Source organism: Eurosta solidaginis, chromosome 4 (genome assembly GCF_040869045.1).
Source record: "Eurosta solidaginis isolate ZX-2024a chromosome 4, ASM4086904v1, whole genome shotgun sequence".
Taxonomy (NCBI): domain Eukaryota; kingdom Metazoa; phylum Arthropoda; class Insecta; order Diptera; family Tephritidae; genus Eurosta; species Eurosta solidaginis.
This window is the reverse complement of record NC_090322.1, coordinates 19,319,155-19,339,909: the sequence shown is the minus strand read 5'-3', so window position 1 is coordinate 19,339,909 and position 20,755 is coordinate 19,319,155. Positions and strand designations below refer to the sequence as shown.

The following is a 20,755-nucleotide window of genomic DNA, read 5'->3' as shown; positions in this document are numbered from 1 at the left end:
TAGCGGTTTTGCAACTCAATTTGGAATATCTGTTTTCTATGCTCGCTTCCATAACGTCGTTCTACAGCAGACATCAATGCTTCATAATTGTTCCGCTCTCCTTCGGGAATCGTCTGTAGGATTTCCGCTGCTGGCCCCTTCAATGCCACGAACAGTGCAGCAACTTTATCATCCGCATTCCAGTTGTTCACTGCTGCGGTCTTCTCAAACTGTAGCTTGAACACCTGGAAAGGAACAGAACCGTCAAAGGATGGTGTTTTTACCTTTGGATTACTCGCTGAAACTGCTGGACGATTTAGTTGTAACTGCTCGATACGTCCTCTCAAAGCATCCACCTCGGCCTCGATTTTATCCTGTCGACCACTGAAGCCTTCATGAAACTGGGTTAGTTTTTCTTCCATATGCGCTTCCAGTTTAGATGATATACGGACTTCCTGCTCTTCTAGTTGTGTGGAGATCTGAGATGATATCTGTGCTGAAATTTGTGCCGACATTTCTGAAATACGCGTTTCTTGTGCTTCAATCTTTGATGTTATTTCTGACGACATTTCTGGAATATGTGTCTTCTGTTCTTCCAGTTGTGATGACATTTGTGACGACATTGATGCTACTGTCGATGTTTGTGCAAATATTGCAGCCAATATCATGTTCAAGTCTGTGCTCGTAACTGTCTGCGTAACTGTCTCTTCCATTTTTGTTGTTTCCTCGCCATCAAGATGAAAGTCATACTCTTCCACGTCAATTCCTTCTACTTCCATTGCCTCTCGTAGCCGTGCCTGAAGTTCAAGTTTAACGCCGCTTGTATTCAATCCACGGCTCTCCAACTCCCTCTTCAGTTGCTGGATCTTCAATTCACTGAACTTTGCCATGTCCTTGTTGTCCTCTGGAATTTATTCAACAATTCCTCTTCTGACACCAATTGTAACGAATTTACTTGCAAATCCTCTTATTTGCAATCCTCTGCTAAGTTCGAATCACTAAACTGTTGAATAAATAACTCCAATATTGAATAATGGAAAAATGGCCTTTATTAAAGTACTTAACAATGACACTTATACTTTGCTACTCGCTGGCTTAATAACCAAACTGATTGATAACTCAAATTGAACTCTACTATTGGCCGCCAGATCGCGTGCTTAATCAATAACTGATTGATTGCTCAACTCAAACTGAATTACAGCGCCTCTACATCTGTTGCCTTTTATACCCTTTGGTTTCCTCGTTCGCATTTTTCCAGAATGTACTAGCATTGTCCATGAGCTCTCAAACTTCTCAGCTATAACTAAAATTGCACAATTTTATACATATTTTAGGCGCTTCCAGAATCTACTAGTCCAGTAGCTCTCAAACTTCTCAGATATATGCATGTGTTTGCGCATTGACTCTCCGCTGCTCGTATTCGTACATGGTACATATGTGTAGACGTAATTATTTATTCGTTTATGTAGATACATAAAGATTGAATTATTGATGTGAATGTTTGTAGTTTACAGTCTCTCGCGCGCACATAGGCGTATAAGTAAATGCATCTGTGTGTGACATCTCTCTGGGCTGCCTTATATATGTGTATACTTGATTTGATTATTAACGTAAATACTGCTTGGCATGGCCTTAGCATCGCCTTAGTGATGGGATAACTTAGCGATGCTAATATCCGTGACAATAAATTAACAAAAGTAGGATAGGATACGATTAGAAAATAAACAACAAACAACAACATTAGAAAATAAAAGAGACTTCCATATAAATCAGTCGGCAATGTATCTTAACTAATCTAGTTTTAGAATTAGTATGACAGTTTTCTTTTACAACTTGTGTGTTGCATTAAACGTTGAAAAGAATATGTAATACAGTCGTTTTGAAATACACGCAATATTGATTTTTTTATGCCTTAGGGTTCTCCTTAGACTACTTCAGATAAGCCTTAGTATCATATCACTAGTATTTGCAACTACGATTATATACAGCCCGATTCTAAACGAAAATTCCGTGCGAGTTTTTTCCCTTCTCCCATTCCTCATATTCTAAATAAAAATTCCTTGTGAGTTTTTTCACTTCTCCCTTTCCTCCTATTCTGAACAATGTTCGAAAAAGCAGAAACCGGTTATGGGAGAAAAGTAGGTATTATGAATGTGACGGAGAGGGAGATTTCTCTGCCATTGTTTTTTTCACTAGTTAAATTAAAGGGAATGCATCAAAATAGATAAAGGAAATTGGTTCTTTTAAGAAAAAACACTTATTTGTACAAATTTGTGCTAAAATATGTATTTACATTCTACCACAATATTCTCACTGTTAATGCAACAACAACAACAACCACAATATTCATTATTTTAAGTCGAAAAGTATATCATAAGCAACCGAAGAGCTCTTCGTATATTTAATGCAGCCATCCAGAAATTGCGCAAGGATTTTTTAAGAAGGCTTAAATGGATTTTGGCATATGGCGAAAGGCGAACTCAACTCGACTTGGCCGCCAGAAAATTGCTTTGCAGAATGAATGCATTCAACTCCGACGGATTTGTGTTATCCCGCCGTCTTCTTCTTCTTATGCTTCTCTGTTGATGTTGCTGTGGCACCAATTCATTACTTACTTATTCCAGTGAATACCACATGAAATGCAATAATGTGCATTATTTATACCTTATTTCTTAATTTCAAACAAATTCGCAACAATAATTAAACTTCAATTTTTTAAACAAAATAAGAAATGCTCAACGAAATTTCAAGTGACATAACAGCTGACTTCGAAAATTCGAAATTCCTATTCCCGAATTATTCTTCTCCCTAGAAGAAAAGAATTGGAGGAATTTTTCCGCGGGAATAAAAAAAATCCGCGAGAACAAAATTCCGCGAGAATATTTAGAATTGGTCTGATAATGAATTTTAAATAAATTTTGAATTCTAAAATGGGAATGCTGATGTCTCCGTTCATTTAGAATGCACATAGGGTTTACAGGTAAGGGGCCACCGAAATATAGGTGCGTCGGGGGCCATGGATTTTGAGGGTGGGATAAGCACCGAGCGTCGCAACAACACCCGCGGTGCCCCCATGTATAATCGGCCTTTTTATTTTCGTTTTAATTTTCAGCTTTTTTTCTTGCTTTCGGCGTTTGGTAACCGGCCATTTCCGGTTCGGTTACATTTTTTTTTTGCGTTTAGATGTTTCTTTGAATTTTGAATTGAATTTAACGGTCTGTGCGTGGCATCCGGTTGGACCGGATGTCGTTTTTATTTTGAATTGGAAGAGTTTTGAGTAGGCTCTGCGCTTTTGTCAGTTTTTTTTTAGGCATGATATGACCTTTTTCTGTTTATGGCGCAGGACAACAAAGTTGGCAAGAACCCCGCCCAGCCTACATGACTACCCACAGTGCACCACTAGATCATGCCGACCGCCTTCCTTGCTGCTCCACTGAAAATGTGTTGCCATAACACTTTACAACCCATATACACATTTACAAAAACATCATGCCACCTTAGCTGGAATAATTTTCGCAAAGAAAAAAGGCACTGCAAGGAAGTAGATATAAACCGTTCCAGAGTATATGAAGATAGGTGAAACAATCCAGGTAATTCTTTGCTTTAGCTCACAACTGCTAAAACTCGTCCAAAAATATCGGGACAGGTGTCAAAAGATGCGTTTTGAACCCAGGACCACGAATCCGAAAGCGGAAATTAGAAATTTTATTTCTTTTCGAAGATATTTGCAAACAAATTTTTAAACTTTCATTTGGTTGTTGTAATTTTGATGATTTTGTCGTACCCATAAGGAAAACTGTGGGTAAAAGTATTTTGCGCGGATATAGTTTTGGGCTCCAAACCGGTGTTGGACCCATCCAGGGTAATTTTTTATGATTGCGACCAAAGCCCGCCAATGCAGAAAGCTTTTCTGCGCAAAAATACTATGGATCCCACCCGCGGTTTCGGAGCGCACCTGGGCCATTTTTCGGTTTTTTGGAAATATCTTTTGACAGAAATAAAAATTTCTAATTTCCGCTTTCGAATTCGTGGTCCTGGGTTTAAAACGCGACTTTTGACACCTCTCCCGATATGTTTGGACGAGTTTGAGCAGTTGTGAGCTAAAGTAAAGAATTACGCAATTCCAATATAGTAATGTATATATATATATTAGGCCGGGTCGATTTGTGGGGAGGCAAAAAAATCGCCCATAGCTCTGTGAAAATCATATTCTAGGGATCAAAATAAGAAATTTTGCCGAAGGCACCATACCTCTAAAACGAATTCTGATGCCCCCCCCCCCCCCCCCTTTGGGTCGTAGGGGCAAATTTTGAAAAATCCCACTTTAAAATGCCTATGTTTTTTCTTTTTGGAGTTTATTTTTCTCTTTAGAAATTTATTTATTCAGAACATATGTAAATGAAAAAATGAATTTAACTTAGTAATAGAAAAGAAATTAAAAAAAATTATTAGAAATTAGAGTTTTTACAACCCCCTTTTAAAACCAAGGCATCACTGTGATGCATTTGCATGTCGTAAACATAGTTGTGTGAGTTTCTTATTCAACCGTTTTAAAAAATGAAGGTATCACTGTGACACAATTGCAGATCGTAAAATTGCTTGTGTTGTTTTTTTAAGCCACCATAAGACACAGCAGGTAGAATTGAAATTGCCCCTACCCAAAAGTTCAACCCAAAGGGGGGGACATCAGAAGTCGTTTTAGAGGTATGGTTCCTTCGGCAAAGTTTCTTATTTTGATCCCTAGAATACGATTTTCACAGAGCAATGAGCGATTTTTAAATCGACCCGCCCTAATATATATATAGTAATATAATAATCAGATTAATTGATACGAGCACGGTTGCCACTTTTGGTCCATTTGGACCAAAAATGGCCCTTTCCAACCCCATTTGGTCCGCTGGTTCCTTTTTTTCAATTTTGGTCCTTTTTACGCTGTAGCCAGGATTTTGGTAATTTTGTCTGATGTAAATATTGTAACGATTTTACTTGCAAATCCTCTTATTTGCCCTTCTGCTAAGTTCGAATAACTAAACCGTTGAATAAATAACTCCAATATTGAATAATGGAAAAATGGCCTTTATTAAAGTACTTCACAATAACACTTATACTTTGCAACTAGCTTGCTTAACAACCAAACTGATTGATAGTTCAAATGAAACTCTACTATTGCCCGACAGATTGCGTGCTTAATCAATAACTGCTTGATAGCTCAACTCAAACTGAATTCCAGCGCCTCTACATTTGCTGCCTTTTATACTCTCTGATTTCAACGTTCGCATCTTCTAGGCGCTTCCATTTCCAGAATCTACTAGTTCCCATCGGCTCTCAAATTTCTCAGCTGTAACTACAATTGTACGATTTTATAGCTTCCCTCATTGCATACTTTCAGGAGTGCATGTGTTTGTGCATTGATTCTCCGCTGCTCGTATACGTACATGGCACATATGTGTAGACGCAATTATTGTTTCGTTTATGTAGGTACATAATGATTTATCTATGGATGTGCATGATATCACTGTTTAGCATCGGCTTAGAGATAGCAGCACCCCTTAGTTTTGCTAATATTCGTAACACTGCCCTCCACTTAAATCTGATTAGACAAATCTCCCGATCTAAACGCCGCTAGCATCTCCAAATGTACCACTCTTCTAATCCGTGGTTTCCTAGTGGTTTGTATGCGGTAGATGGTATCACTGATCTTCTTCACAACTTTGTACGGCACTTCCCAACTGCACCGAAATTTGGCTGGAACATCTTTCTGCCGGTGAGGGTTGTTTAACAGTACCAAATCTCCCTCCAAGAAACCTTCCGAATTTTTGTTCTCATTGTACCTGCGTTTCATCTTACTACTCATTATTCTTGATCCTTCTCTCGCACTCTGTTGTTTGGCCAATGAACTTCTTCGCAGAGCTTGCACTTGACGGATCGACTTTGCATCATCATTATCGTCTGGACGTTTCTCAACAGTAGTGCGCGCTGGCTTGAAACCACCCTTGCATTCTTTCTGAAAAATTCTTTCAGTCATTTTAGTGCGTCCATTAGGGTTTGTTGATGCTGGTCTTTCTCTCGCAGGTACCTTCGGTTTTGATTTGTTTGGTCCATTCGTTCCATTAACCCTTGCCCGATATGCTGCCTTTGACTTTTGCGGTTTTATCGAATCTCTTTCACCAGCACTCGATTACTGCTGAACCCTTCTTCGAAACTGGAGAACGCATAATCTTTCTTGGCATATCGATCCTGATGTCATGGTCAACTAAGAAGTCCACTCCCAATATTACTTCAACGATCTCCGCCACAACGAATTTGTGTAGAACCATGACCGTCCCAATTAGGACTTCACATATCACTTCTCCCTGGACTTGGTTATACTCGCCTGTGACCGTACGCAACCTTGCTCCAGGTAACGGTTTTACTCTCCTGTTGACTAAATCAGATCGAATCAAGGAATGAGATGCGCCCGTATCTACAGTCAGAACACGCTACTTGTCATCCACATTCCCTCTGACGGTAAGACTGCATGATTTCCTTCCAATTTGCGACACAGATATCACAGGACATTCAATAGCTGGAGCTAGCTCTCGATTTTTCCATCTGACACGCTCTTGCTCATCTCCTCCAGCTTTGCGTTTACGGCAGGCATCGGCATTTAGTGGCACAATTGCGCACACTCAATCCACACGTATTCTTATTCTTTTTAGTTTAGTAGTCACTGAGCATTTGGCGCAGCAACATCGATTGTGTGCGTCGCTCGCAATGTTGACGAATGTTATTAGCAAGCAAAGATCGTTTGTTAATTTTTTCAATGCGCACAAGCGAAAAATATTTAATGTTGACCAACCCAAACGATCTTGTCTTGTTGTTTGCTAATAAGCGAATGAACTAAACAAACCGATGCATCAAGTGATGTGCGCGATTATCGTGCTCTCACTAACACATCTGCATTTCCAATATGCCGATGCCTGGTTTACGGCCACCCAAGTTGGAACTACCAGGACCAAGATCGCAATGGCGTGCAATGTGACCGAGCTTCCCGCATTTGAAACATTTGATAACTTTTTCATTCCGCTTTTGCGATCCTTTCAGCGCCTCCAATATTGCGTCTACCCACTCTGGCCTTTCTACCTCCACACGGCGTGCTTTGAAAACTGGATTACACAGAAGCAATGCTGTTTCTTGAGTCAGTGCATGGGATACCGTTTCTGCGAATGTGGGTTTTGGGTTTGCATATGTCGCTCGCTTCGTTTCTGCGTTCCGTATGCCATTTATAAAACTCTGGATTTTTACCCTCTCGGTGTACTCCACGGGTGCGTCCGCATTTGCCAAATGTGCCAACCTTTCAACATCCGAGGCAAACTCCTGCAAAGTCTCATTCGCTCTTTGGTGGCGGTTTTGCAACTCAATTTGGAATATCTATTTTCTATGCTCGCTTCCATAACGTCTCTCGACAGCGACCATCAATGCTTCGTAGTTGTTCCGCTCTCCCTCGGGAATAGTCTGTAGGATTTCAGCAGCAGATCCTTTCAATGCCACGAATAGTGCAGCAACTTTATCTTCCGCACTCCAGTTGTTCACTGCTGCGGTCTTCTCAAACTGAATCTTAAACACCTGGAAAGGAACAGAGCCGTCAAAAGATGGAGTTTTTACCTTCGTATTGCTTGCTGAAACAACTGGGCGAATTAGTTGTAACTCCTGTATACGAACTCTCAAAGCATCCACCTCTGCCTCGAATTTTTCTTCAAACTGCGTTATTTTCTCGTCCATACGCGCTTCGAGCCTTGATGATATACGCGCCTCTTGCTCTTTCAGTTGTGTTTCCATCTTTGATGTAATCTGTGTCGACATTTCTGAAATACGTGTCTCATGTGATTCCAGCTGGGATGCCATATATGTCTTCTGCTCTTCCAGTTGAGATGACATTTGCGATGACATTCCTGAAATACGTGCCTCCTGTGCCCCCATCTTGGATGTTAAACGTGTCTCCTGCGATTCCAGCTGAGATGACATGTTGGTGGATATTTGCAGCCAATATCATGTACAAGTCTGTGCTGGTAACCGTCTGCGATGTTTCGTTTTTCTCTTCAATTTTTGTTGTCTCCTCGCCATCAAGATGAAAGACATACTCTTCCACATCAATTCCTTCTGCTTCCATTGCCTCTCGTAGTCGTGCCTGAAGTTCGAGTTTAACGCCGCTTGTATTCAATCCACGGCTCTCCAACTCCTTCTTTAGTTGCTGGATCTTCAATTCACTGAACTTTGCCACGTCCTTGTTGTCCTCTGGACACTAAACTGTTGAATAAATAACTCCAATATTGATTAATGGAAAAATGGCCTTTATTAAAATACTTCACAATAACACTTATACTTTGCAACTAACTTGCTTAACAACCAAACTGATTGATAGTTCAAATGAAACTCTACTATTGCCCGACAGATTGCGTGCTTAATCAATAAATGCTTGATAGCTCAACTCAAACTGAATTCCAGCGCCTCTAAATTTGCTGCCTTTTATACTCTCTGATTTCAACGTTCGCATCTTCTAGGCGATTCCATTTCCAGAATCTACTAGTTGCCATCGGCTCTCAAGTTTCTCAGCTGTAACTACAATTGCACGATTTTATAGCTTCCCTCATTGCATACTTTCAGGAGTATCTCAGATATATGCATTGGTTTGTGCATTGATTCTCCGCTGCTCGTCATAGTGTACCATACAAGTGTGTCAACTAAGCGATAAACGCCAAAACTACAAACAGCCTCGCTCACCTGATGCAAATCTCAGGTCTGAGTTGCATTTTTGGTACGTAAGAGTTCTTCAAGCTGAGTTGCATTTGATAGTTTAATAAAATTTTGTAGCATTTACAGATGAAATAGTTGCATATATTTCCGCGGAAATAAGAATACTAGAAGATTTGTAGCCTACAACAATGCGGAAACATACGGAAAGCAAAATTTATTTAAATTAGAGTCAAGATATAAAAAGCCACACGTGTAACATGGAAAAATTTCACTTCTAAGGCTGTTTACACAAATGCATAAGGGCAAAATTATATAAACGCTTTGGTCGCTTCAAAGCAAAAATAACGTACGGCGTTTCATTGTTTTTCGTATGGCGTTGTCAAAGCGTAGGCACGCAACCAAAGCATTTATGTAAATTTTTCGATACTTCGAACGACAGATGAATTAATGAATGCAACACAGCCAAAGCGTCTGTGTAAATCCGCCTTAATTCTTGTAGCTGTGAAACCCTCCTGCAAATAAAATGGTGCTGTAAGTGCAAACAAATCAAACTCCTATATGACACTACTTTATTTTCTATGTATTTTTCTTGCCTTTTCTCTTATATTTTTTGTCGAGGGAGCCAATAAGGTTTCAGTACTGGTGTAAGTGTGTGAACTATATTTAAAAAAACTAACGAAATACAAGAAAAATACAATGTAGTTCATTAAAAACAAGCAAGCCAGTTTGTATTTCGATAGGGTTTTTTGACATTAGGCCGTTTTTCCTTTATTTTTTCTGACAAATGAAAATTTTGTTAGTTTCTAAATTTTGTGCATAAAAACACAACTGAATTCAAAGTGTAAATTGTGTGTGCACAATAATTTGAAAAACTCTACGTTTTCTCTGCTTTTTATACTCAGTTGAGCAGAGCTCACAGAGTATATTAACTTTGATTGGATAACGGTTGGTTGTACAGGTATAAAGGAATCGAGATAGATATAGACTTCCATATATCAAAATCATCAGTATCGAAAAAAAATTCGATTCAGCCATGTCCGTCCGTCCGTCCGTCCGTCGGTCTGTCCCTTAACACGATAACTTGAGTAAATTTTGAGGTATCTTGATGAAATTTGGTATGTAGGTTCCTGGGCGCTCATCTCAGATCGCTATTTAAAATGAACGATATCGGACAATAACCACGCCCATTTTTTCGATATCGAAAATTTCAAAAAATCGAAAAAGTGCGATAATTCATTACCAAATATGGATTAAGCGATGAAACTTGGTAGGTAAGTTGAACTTATGACGCAGAATAGAAAACTAGTAAAATTTTGGACAATGGGCGTGGCACCGCCCACTTTTAAAAGAAGGAAATTTAGAAGTCTTAAATAAATAAAATAAGTCGTTGAAGATATCATGATGAAATTTGGCAGGAACGTTACTCTTATTACTATATGTCTGCTTAATAAAAAATAGCAAAATCGGAGAACGACCACGCCCACTTTTTAAAATAAAATTTTTTTAAATTCAAATTTTAAAAGAAAAGTTAATATCTTTACAGTATATAAGTAAATTATGTCAACATTCAACTCCAGTAATGATATGGTGCAACAAAATACAAAAATAAAAGAAAATTTCAAAATGGGCGTGGCTCCGCCCTTTTTCATTTAATTTGTCTAGGAAACTTTTAATGCCATAAGTCGAACAAAAATTTACCAATCCTTGTGAAATTTGGTAGAGGCTTAGATTCTAGGACGATAAATATTTTCTGTGAAAAAGGGCGAAATCGGTTGAAGAAACGCCCAGTTTTTATACACAGTCGACCGTCTGTCCTTCCGCTCGGCCGTTAACACGATAACTTGCGCAAAAATCGATATATCTTTATTAAACTCAGTTCACGTACTTATCTGAATTCACTTTGTATTGGTGTAAAAAATGGCCGAAATCCGACTATGACCACGCCCACTTTTTCGATATCGAAAATTACGAAAAATGAAAAAAATGCCATAATTATATACCAAATACGAAAAAAGGGATGAAACATGGTAATTATATTGGTCTATTGACGCAAAATATAACTTTAGAAAAAAACTTGGTAAAATGGGTGTGACACCTACCATATTAAGTAGAAGAAAATGAAAAAGTTTTGCAGGGCGAAATCAAAAGCCCTTGGAATCTTGGAAGGAATACTGTTCGTGGTATTACATATATAAATAAATTAGCGGTAACCGACAGATGATGTTCTGGATCACCCTGGTCCACATTTTGGTCGATATCGCGAAAACGCCTTCACATATACAACTAAGGGCCACTCCCTTTTAAAACCCTCATTAATACCTTTAATTTGATACCCATATCATACAAACACATTCTAGAGTCACCCCTGGTCCACGTTTATGGCGACATCTCGAAAAGGCGTCCACATATAGAACTAAGGCCCACTCCTTTTTAAAATACTCATTAACACCTTTCATTTGATACCCATGTCGTACAAAAAAAATTCTAGAGTCACCCCTGGCCCACCTTTATGGCGATATTTCGAAAAGGCGTCCACCTATAGAACTAAGGCTCACGCCCTTTTAAAATACTCATTAACATCTGTCGTTTGATACCCATATCGTACAAACAAATTCTAGGGTCACCCCTGGTCCACCTTTATGGCAATATTTCGAAAAAGCGTCCACCTATAGAACTAAGGCCCACGCCCTTTTAAAATACTCATTAACACCTTTCATTTGATACCCATATAGTACAAACAAATTCTAGAGTCACCCGTGGTCCACGTTTATGGCGATATCTCGAAAAGGCGTCCACCTATAGAACTAAGGCCCACGCCCTTTTAAAATACTCATTAACACCTTTCATTTGATACCCATATAGTACAAACAAATTCTAGAGTCACCCCTGGTCCACGTTTATGGCGATATCTCGAAAAGGCGTCCATCTATAGAATTAAGGCCCACGCCCTTTTAAAATACTCATTAACACCTTTCATTTGATACCCATATAGTACAAACAAATTCTAGAGTCACCCCTGGTCCACCTTTATGGCGATATCTCGGAAAGGCGTCCACCTATAAAACTAAGGCCCACTCCCTTTTAAAATACTCATTAACACCTTTTATTTGATACCCATATCGTACAAACAAATTCTAGAGTCACCCCTGGTCCACCTTTATGGCAATATCGCGAAAAGGCGCCCACCCATAGAACTAAGGCCCACTCCCTTTTAAAACACTTATTAACAACTTTCGTTTGACACCCATATTGTACAAACGCATTCTAGAGTGACCCCTGGTCCACCTTTATAACGATATCCCGAAAAGGCGTCCACCTATAGAGCTAAGGCCCACTCCCTTTTAAAATACTCATTAACACATTTCATTTGATACCCATGTCATACAAACAAATTCTAGAATCACCCCTGGTCCACCTTTATGGCGATATCTCGAAAATGCGTCCACCTATAGAACTAAGGCCCACTCCCTTTTTAAAATACTCATTAGCACCTTTCATTTGATACCCATATCGTACAAACAAATTCTAGAGTCACCCCTGGTCCACCTTTATAACGATATCCCGAAAAGGCGTCCACCTATAGAGCTAAGGCCCACTCCCTTTTAAAATACTCATTAACACCTTTCATTTGATACCCATGTCATACAAACAAATTCTAGAGTCACCCCTGGTCCACCTTTATGGCGATATCTCGAAAATGCGTCCACCTATAGAACTAAGGCCCACTCCCTTTTAAAATACTCATTAGCACCTTTCATTTGATACCCGTATCGTACAAACAACACATTCCAGGGTTACCCTAGGTTCATTTTCCTACATGGTGATTTTCCCTTATTTTGTCTCCATAGCTCTCAACTGAGTATGTAAAGGCAAAAATTTTCATATTGGTGTACACACATAGGCTGGACTTATGTACATCGAACTCTTGCCGCATTGCTTCGCTTTGATTCTTTGACAGCACTATAAAGGCGGTTGTGCCGGAATCACTTAGAGCGCTTTGAGCTACCAGAGGATTCTTTACAAACCATATATATATACTTTGTGTACCAATATAGATTTGCGGCCATACATTGAACACATCTGGCAGGCGGAGCAACACACCAAAACGTTCTTTGTAAAGCCTACAATACAAATACATGTATTCAGAAAGTTGTTCTGTGGACCGCCCAGGCCTAGTTTTTAAAGGGCGACTGGGGATTTAATGCAGTCCGCGGTATTTTTTTTTATTTCCGCCATTCGAATATTGTTATTGATTTTGGAATTCCAATTTACAAAAACATCATGCCACCTTAGCTGGAATAATTTTCGCAAAGAATATAAAAGCACTGCAAGCAAATAGATATAAACCGTTCCAGAGTATATGAAGATATGTGAAACAATTCCAGGTAATTCTTTGCTTTAGCTCACAACTGCTAAAACTCATCCAAAAATATCGGGGCAGGTGTCAAAATATGCGATTTGAACCCAGGACCACGAATCAGAAAGCGGAAATTAGAAATTTTATTTCTTTTCGAAGATATTTGCAAGCAAATTTTTAAATTTTCATGTGGGTGTTGTAATTTTGATGATTTTGTTACACCCACAAGAAAAACTGTGGGTAAAAGTGTTTTTCGCGGATATAGTTTTGGTCTCCAAACCGGTGTTGGACCCATCCAGGGTAATTTTTTATAAGGTAATAGTCTAGTTGAGGTGTCGACTGCTAATACGCTACCAGTGTGTTAAACGACGCGGCTTGACATCAGTATTAATAATCCGAAGGCGGAAAATAAAAATTTTAACACGTTCAAAAGATATTAACGAAAAACCGAAAAAAGACCCGCGGGTACCTCCGAAACCGGGGGTCGGATCGATAGTATTTTTGCCTTTCTGCGTTGGCGGCCTTCGGCCGCGATTATAAAAAATAACCCTGGGCTACGCCATGTTAAGGCCGGGTGTGTGGTATAACCGTGGCTACTGCCACGGTGATGCACAATTTTTTTTGGGGGTACAAACACAACAACAACCACATGGAAATCGCCAACTTCAAATGCAAATATCTCTGAATAGAGATAAAATTTTTCTTTTCCGCCATCGGATTATTGTTCTCGAGATTAATACGCGTCGTTTGACACCTCTCTCGATATTTTTGGTAGCGTACTAGCAGTTGACCCCTCAACTAGACTATTACCTTTTATAATTGCGGCCGAAGGCCGCCAATGCAGAAAGTTTTTCTGCGCAAAAATACTATGGATCCCACCCCCGGATTCGGAGCGCATCGGGGCCGTATTTTGGAAATATCTTTTGGACAGGAATAAAATTTCTAAGGTCCCCTTTCGGATTCGTGGTCCTGGATTCAAAACGCGACTTTTGACATCTGTCCCGATATGTTTGGACGAGTTTTAGTGCGAGCTAAAGTAAAGAATTACCCAATTCCAATATAGTAATGTATATATATATATATATAGTAATGTAATAATCATGGCGCAACGATTGTTCCGCTATGGTAATCAAATTAATTGATACGAGCACGGTTGCCACTTCTGGTGCATTTGGACCAAGAATGGTCCTTTCCAACCCCATTTGGTCCGCTGGTCCCTTTTTTCAATTTCGGTCCTTTTTTAGGCTGTAGCCAGGATTTTGGTAATTTTGTCTGATGTAAATATGTACAAATTGCCTACAAAATTTTCCACGCCTTCATCAACCCTTATATAATCGAAAAAAAATTTGCTGTTATTAAAATGAAGACGAAATATAACACTTCTCCTTAGTCTAGAAAAGTGTTAAATCAAAGAAATTAGACGGAGTCTGCCACTGATGAACCCATTCCCGAACTGAAAACTAAATGAAAGTATGAGACTAATTTGTTTTATATTAAGTGTACTTGCCACTCCCTTAGTTTATGTTCAAGTTATGCGTGCAAGCCTACCGATGCGTATTTAGAGTTTATGGAACGATATATTGACATGCCATATAAAAAGTTACCCTTACAAAATTTTTACAAAGACTCCTATGTAAACATTATGAAAGTGACACTTTTCTTTTGGGATGTCGATATTTAAATTTTATTCACACAATCCAAAGCAAATTAAAGAGTTTAAGGAATTCCAAGACTATTGTGGTGTTAAGCCACGCACTAGATATTTATTTAACTCGTTGGCTCACTCTGGAAAGTGTCTTCTGGTGTACACCTCACACTACGATTCGGCCATATTTTCTATCTTTGTGTCTGGAAGTTAACTACCTTTCTGCTATACAGATGTCAAATTCAATACCAGTTACAGAATTGAAACTTTCTATGTATTTCGGACCTGCACTAAAGAGTTCAACCAGAAAACGTTAGTCTGCTGATATTAAACCAGCAATATGAAGCACATTTTAAGTAATTTTAGGTACAATGATTATATCAAAATATTGGATATTTGAAAATTTTCAGTGTACATAATTTAGAATACTAATTATCTTCACCCAAGGAATTTTTTTTTATTGGAAGTAAGGCACAAATATTTTTTGAAAGCGCTACCTTTACAAATGCTCAACGTAGATCTTTTACAAACGCTCTGTGCCACATTATTCCCGTTGGAGAGGGGTTCCGCCCCAGAAGCTTTAATAATAACATTTTTGACAAATTTATCGTACCTAGTTAAATGTGAGCAAAATTACATTACTCCACAGTTGAAACTTTTAAGACCTTTCAATGGTAAGTCTGAGGACTGTGGCTGGATTCAATAAATGTGAGTTTTGAAATGTATTTTTTTCTCTAAGACAAATTATATGGAAAAAAGTGTACATTTAAAAGCTTGCACTTACATAATCTAGGCCATGGATGGGAAAACTGAAGCGTGAGGGTGTATTGGTAAATGGAAGAGTAAAGAAGGACTGATTTTATGATAAAGTTGATATCACCGAGCTTTGGAGAAATTTAGTTGAAAAATAAGGCTTTTATGTAAATAAAACTGACCTAGTTTGACTTGTCACACGGGCTTTCCCCTAAGGTTTTTCGTTAAAGCATATATTTATATAAGATTTTTTGTTCAAATGAAAGTCTTTGTACCTTTGAACATTACCACACGCTTAAATTAAAATTATTATTCGGAATTCGACACATTTGTGAATTGCCGAATTGTTTGTAAACGAATTGAAGAATACTGTGGCGAATTTTAGCATCACTAAGCTGCTAAGAAAGGCCCAACAACAATAAAGCAAGCTGCCACTCATGCACTCTTACATGAACACACGAATTTAATCCATTTACACACGTACACGTACAATGCAACGAAGAGATCATCAGCCGAAGTAGTGCTCACAATACACACGCATATGACTATGTGAAACGTAACCCAGCGGATCAGGGGGTTAGAATATACCCGCGGTAGGTATGCCTGTCGTAAGAGGCGACTAAAATACCGGATTGGCCTGAAGGTTTAATGTGGCCATATAAATCGTTCCCGAGATGGTCGGGCCAGCACCTTAATGATGCTGTGTTACCGGAGCGTACCCGATCTGTAAACGGCAAAGGACCATCACATCGATCACTCCCTAAACCTTCGGGGAGCAACCGTATCGCTACAACAACAACAACAACAACAACTATGTGAAACGCATAAACTACAAATATACATGTATATCGCTGGTAACCAAGCAAGAGATTCTAGAAGGCGAAACGTTTAGACTTTAGTAGAAATATGCGAATGAAGCAACGGAGAGTATAAGGGCAGCGCCAACTGAGTATTCAGGATCAGTTTAATTTAAACACGCTATTAGTTGAGAAGTGTAGTTTAATTGTGAAGTATAATTTTACTATTCCCAAAGTATATAATAAAGGCCATTTGCAATACAGAATATATATGGAGTGATTTATTCAACAGCTAAGTGATTCGAACGTTAGCAGAAGGTTGCGAATAAGCGGAATTTCCCTAAATTCGTTACAATATAAAAATTTGGTGCATTACTTTGAGATTTGGTGCTTTTGACTTTTAATCCCAAATGCAAACAAAGTGTGGCAACCGTTAATACGAGCGTATCGAGTGTTTATCGATACAATTTTTTTCTCCCATACCTGAGTAGTCGATGCAAAAGTATCGACTACAAATTTTTTTGGTATCGGGCCAAAAGTGTTACTTAATTGTTCTTACTAGTATCGTTTCATCCCTAACTCCCTTTACTGGTTTACTTGTGTAGTTTTAATAATTTTTACCGAAGTAGAAACATTCGCTTAAATGGATACAAGTGATCTATATATCGATTACCTCTGTCGGACCTGTATGATTAAGCTTGAAGCCTTCACGTCTGAAGGCAGCACTGAACCACAACACCAATCTATCTTTGAAACTATTGAAGAATGCGATGAATTACGAATAGCTGACTTGTTGTCCAGCACAATACCCGAAATAGTGCAAGTGCAGCTAAGTGACGAGCTACCAAAAAAAATTTGTTGTAAATGCTTGCACCAATTGATAAGTGTGTATCGGTTCCAAAAATTGTGCGTGCAATCCGACCATAAGATGCGAGAAATGGTTTCTAAAAAATGGGATGATTTAAACATGATGATGGAGGCAGAAATTGGCGATGAAGTATTACCAAACGACACAGATTCATGCCCGTTGAGCGGTTGCCAGCCCAAATGCACTGCTCAAAACTCACATCTTCCCGAAATAGGAACGGCTCTTGAAGGCAGACAGCAGGCAGTGGATTCGGAATCAGCACAATTGAGTACTGCTGAGCATTTACTAAGAAACGAACAATTACTGGATTATTGTGAAAATTCACAAGGCGAGTTAAGCGAATTTATCAAAAACGATCCTATTGAAGATGATGAAGAAAATACTGAATATAGCGACACAATCCAAGCGCAAGGCGAGTTAAGCGAATTTATCAAAAACGAGCCCATTGAAGATGATGAAGAAAATACTGAATTTAGCGACACAATCCATTCAACAACCTTTGTAACCAAAGAAGAATTTACTATTGAAAAGCAAAAAGTAACTGTGCCGTAAGTGATTATATTGCTAACTTTTTGTTTTATGTATGCATATCGCGCCTATTAGCTCGTCCCCAGCCAACATAGGATATCATAAGGAGCTGCGTTAGGATACCCAGTACAATGCCCGCATCATCTTAGGGTGGCTCGGAAAATGCTCGATTTGCAGCGTATTTGACGTAAAAATAGTTTTTGAAAATGTAAGGAAAAAGTGACCCTTTTTTAGAGAGACTTATTACTTCTACTTTGATAGACTAAAATTTAGTGGACTACAAAACTGCATACTTCGAAACTTTCGTGCAGATTTTGATACTCCTCGGTTATTAAATTTTTTTGAAAACTTTTTTTGGTTCGCGTAGTTTCAGCTAATAATTGAGCAATAACCCCAAAAGGGCTGGACAATATTATGTTTTAATTTCTATTTGTAATAGAAACCGACATTTTTCGATATACCAACAAAACCAACTAAGAAGATTATGCTGACATTTATAGAATACTCAGAAAGACCAAAATAGGAGACATATATGCCTTTCAATCTCAATGATATAATGGAACTATGAAAAAATAAGTTGCGTCCTAGCCTTCCACAACCCTGGCGTAGTTACCCGTCACTTACTCCCAGCGTGACGACGTCTCTCCCTATGCACTTCAGAAGTCTGCAGTTAAACTGTAAAGGATTAACTTGGAAGATCACGGAGATAGTCGATTTCATGAAGCGGCACAACATCCCCATTGCTGCGATTCAAGAGACTAAACTCACAGCAGGTTCTGCTCTGTAGACCTGTTCTGGGTATAATGTGCACAGAAAAGATCGCGAGAGCGGAAATGGAGGCGGCCTCGCGTTTATCACACACCACTCTGTGCAATATCATATTTTATTCCGATATGGGCCGCAGGGACAGTGTCTTAGATTGTCAAGGCTTATCTGTCCGGTCAGGCGATACAAACGTAGAAATCATCAACATCTACATCCCTCCTGCCACCCGTTGCCCCAGTGGATACCGCCCTAATATCAGCGCCTTACTCGCTGGCAACAATCGCATTATCTTAGGCGATTTCAATGCCCATCGCGATCTATGGCATTTACGCTTCCCAAGGCCGTCGGTTCTATGTACCGACTCGGGATTTTTCCCGACCAAGGACTGCAATTTTGTGTGTGCGGCCACCGTGGTGTGATGGTAGCGTGCTCCGCCTATCACACCGTATGCCCTGGGTTCAACTCCCGGGCAAAGCAACATCAAAATTTTAGAAATAAGGTTTTTCAATTAGAAGAAAATTTTTCTAAGCGGGGTCGCCCCTCGGCAGTGTTTGCCAAGCGCTCCGGGTGTATTTCTGCCATGAAAAGGAAAACCCATGACGTAACAATTCGGAAATTTAATTTTAGTTATGAAAGAAACGTATCTTCCTTTAGATTAGATGTACCTATTGACCATTTTGACACTATCTTGAGTAACGATTTTTGGCCCTCTGGGGCACTTGTGCGGGAATTTGAATATAGGAGGAATAAGAGTGTTCCAAACTTAGCAAAGATCCCTGTTAATAACACTGAGTCAAAAAACTGAACGAAAAATCTGCTTTAGATATACTTTACCAAAATGTTAGAGGCTTAAACACAAAGTTAACAGAACTGTTTTTAAAATCATTTAACTCAAGCTACGATATAATTGCTTTAACCGAAACCTGGCTGAAACCTCATGTTTTTAACTTAGAGATCCTCTGTAATGACTACCAGATATATCGAAATGACCTCCTGAACAGGGTTGGAGGTGGGGTTCCGCTTGCTGTACACTCTTCAATACCATCTGAAGAGATTTGCGTAACCGCCACCGATACAACTGAGTTCTTGTGCATACGCACACAACTAGCAAATATCCACATTTATTTGGCCATCTGTTATATCCCGCCATCTTCTGAACTGTCCGTTTATATGCATCACATTTCCTTGCTAAGAACTGTTAATTCGATGCTAAAGCCTTCCGATTCCATTATTGTCTTGGGTGACTTCAATATGCCACACATATCATGGTGCATCTCTGACTTTAATATCGTACCAGTTTCGTCAAAGTCTTCCAACAATGTATTTCTAGACGGAATGTCTGAGCTGTGCCTTCAACAAATCAACATCCAATCGAATAAATTCGGAAGAGTGTTAGATTTAGCCTTTGTGGATGATGAATCTAAATATTCCATTAGTCGATGCGAACCCATTATTGAACCTGAAGATGCTTACCACCCTTCCCTCAAAATAGTTTACGAAGTTGTAAGTTATGCTTGTAACAGCGGAAATAAACGATACAACTCCAGTTATCGCTTCGACTTTGCGAAGGCCAATTTTAAAAAATTAAATCGTGATCTATCTCGAATAGTGTGGACAATATTTAATGCTGATGTGGAGCAAAGCGTTTCTCACTTTTACAATACCATTTACTGTCTTTTTGAAAAATACGTACCTAAGCGGATTTGTGTACATTCCGATACAAGCCAAGTATGGTTCACTAAAGAGCTGAAAATTTTATAGAATAAAAAGTCTCGATCTTTCAAGTTGTTCAAAAAGACGGGTTTACATAACCATTACTTACAGTACTCGATTCTACGCTGCAAGTATTTTCAATTGAACAAAAAGTGTTACAAAGCTTATCTTTGTAAAATGAAAAGAAATATAACTTGCAACCCGAAGGCATTTTACGGATTCGTAAACTCTAAACGCAGGGTGAAAGGGTTTCCATCATCCATGAAATTCCAATATAATATTTCCAGCGATGATCAAGAGATCGCCGACTTCTTTGCGGAATTTTTCAAATCAAATTACTCTATTGAGACCAACATTTCACCTAATGAATACCCATACCATATTGATTCATGTTATTCAATCAGAGCTCCATTTATATCTTCAGAAGATGTATTATCTTATTTAAAAACTTTAAAAGTATCATATTCATACGGCCCCGACAGTATCCCGACACACTTTCTTAAAAAATGTGCTGCAAACATATATCAGCCGCTAACAGATTTATTTAATTTATCTTTAATTTATGGCGTTTTCCCAACTATATGGAAGGAATCTTTTCTTATTCCGCTTCATAAAAA

The 20,755-nt window shown here is 38.9% G+C and overlaps 1 protein-coding gene across 1 annotated transcript in view; it reads left to right on the top strand.

Annotated features, from left to right (window-relative positions):
• Nucleotides 1-20,755, top strand: part of LOC137248420 (zinc finger protein 729-like) — a 417,415-nt gene that overhangs the window by 303,399 nt on the left and 93,261 nt on the right. Inside the window, exon 12 of the mRNA XM_067779358.1 lies at nt 16,919-17,680. Within this exon, the coding sequence (XP_067635459.1) occupies nt 16,919-17,680 (762 nt within the window). The remainder of the gene's footprint in view (nt 1-16,918; nt 17,681-20,755) is intronic.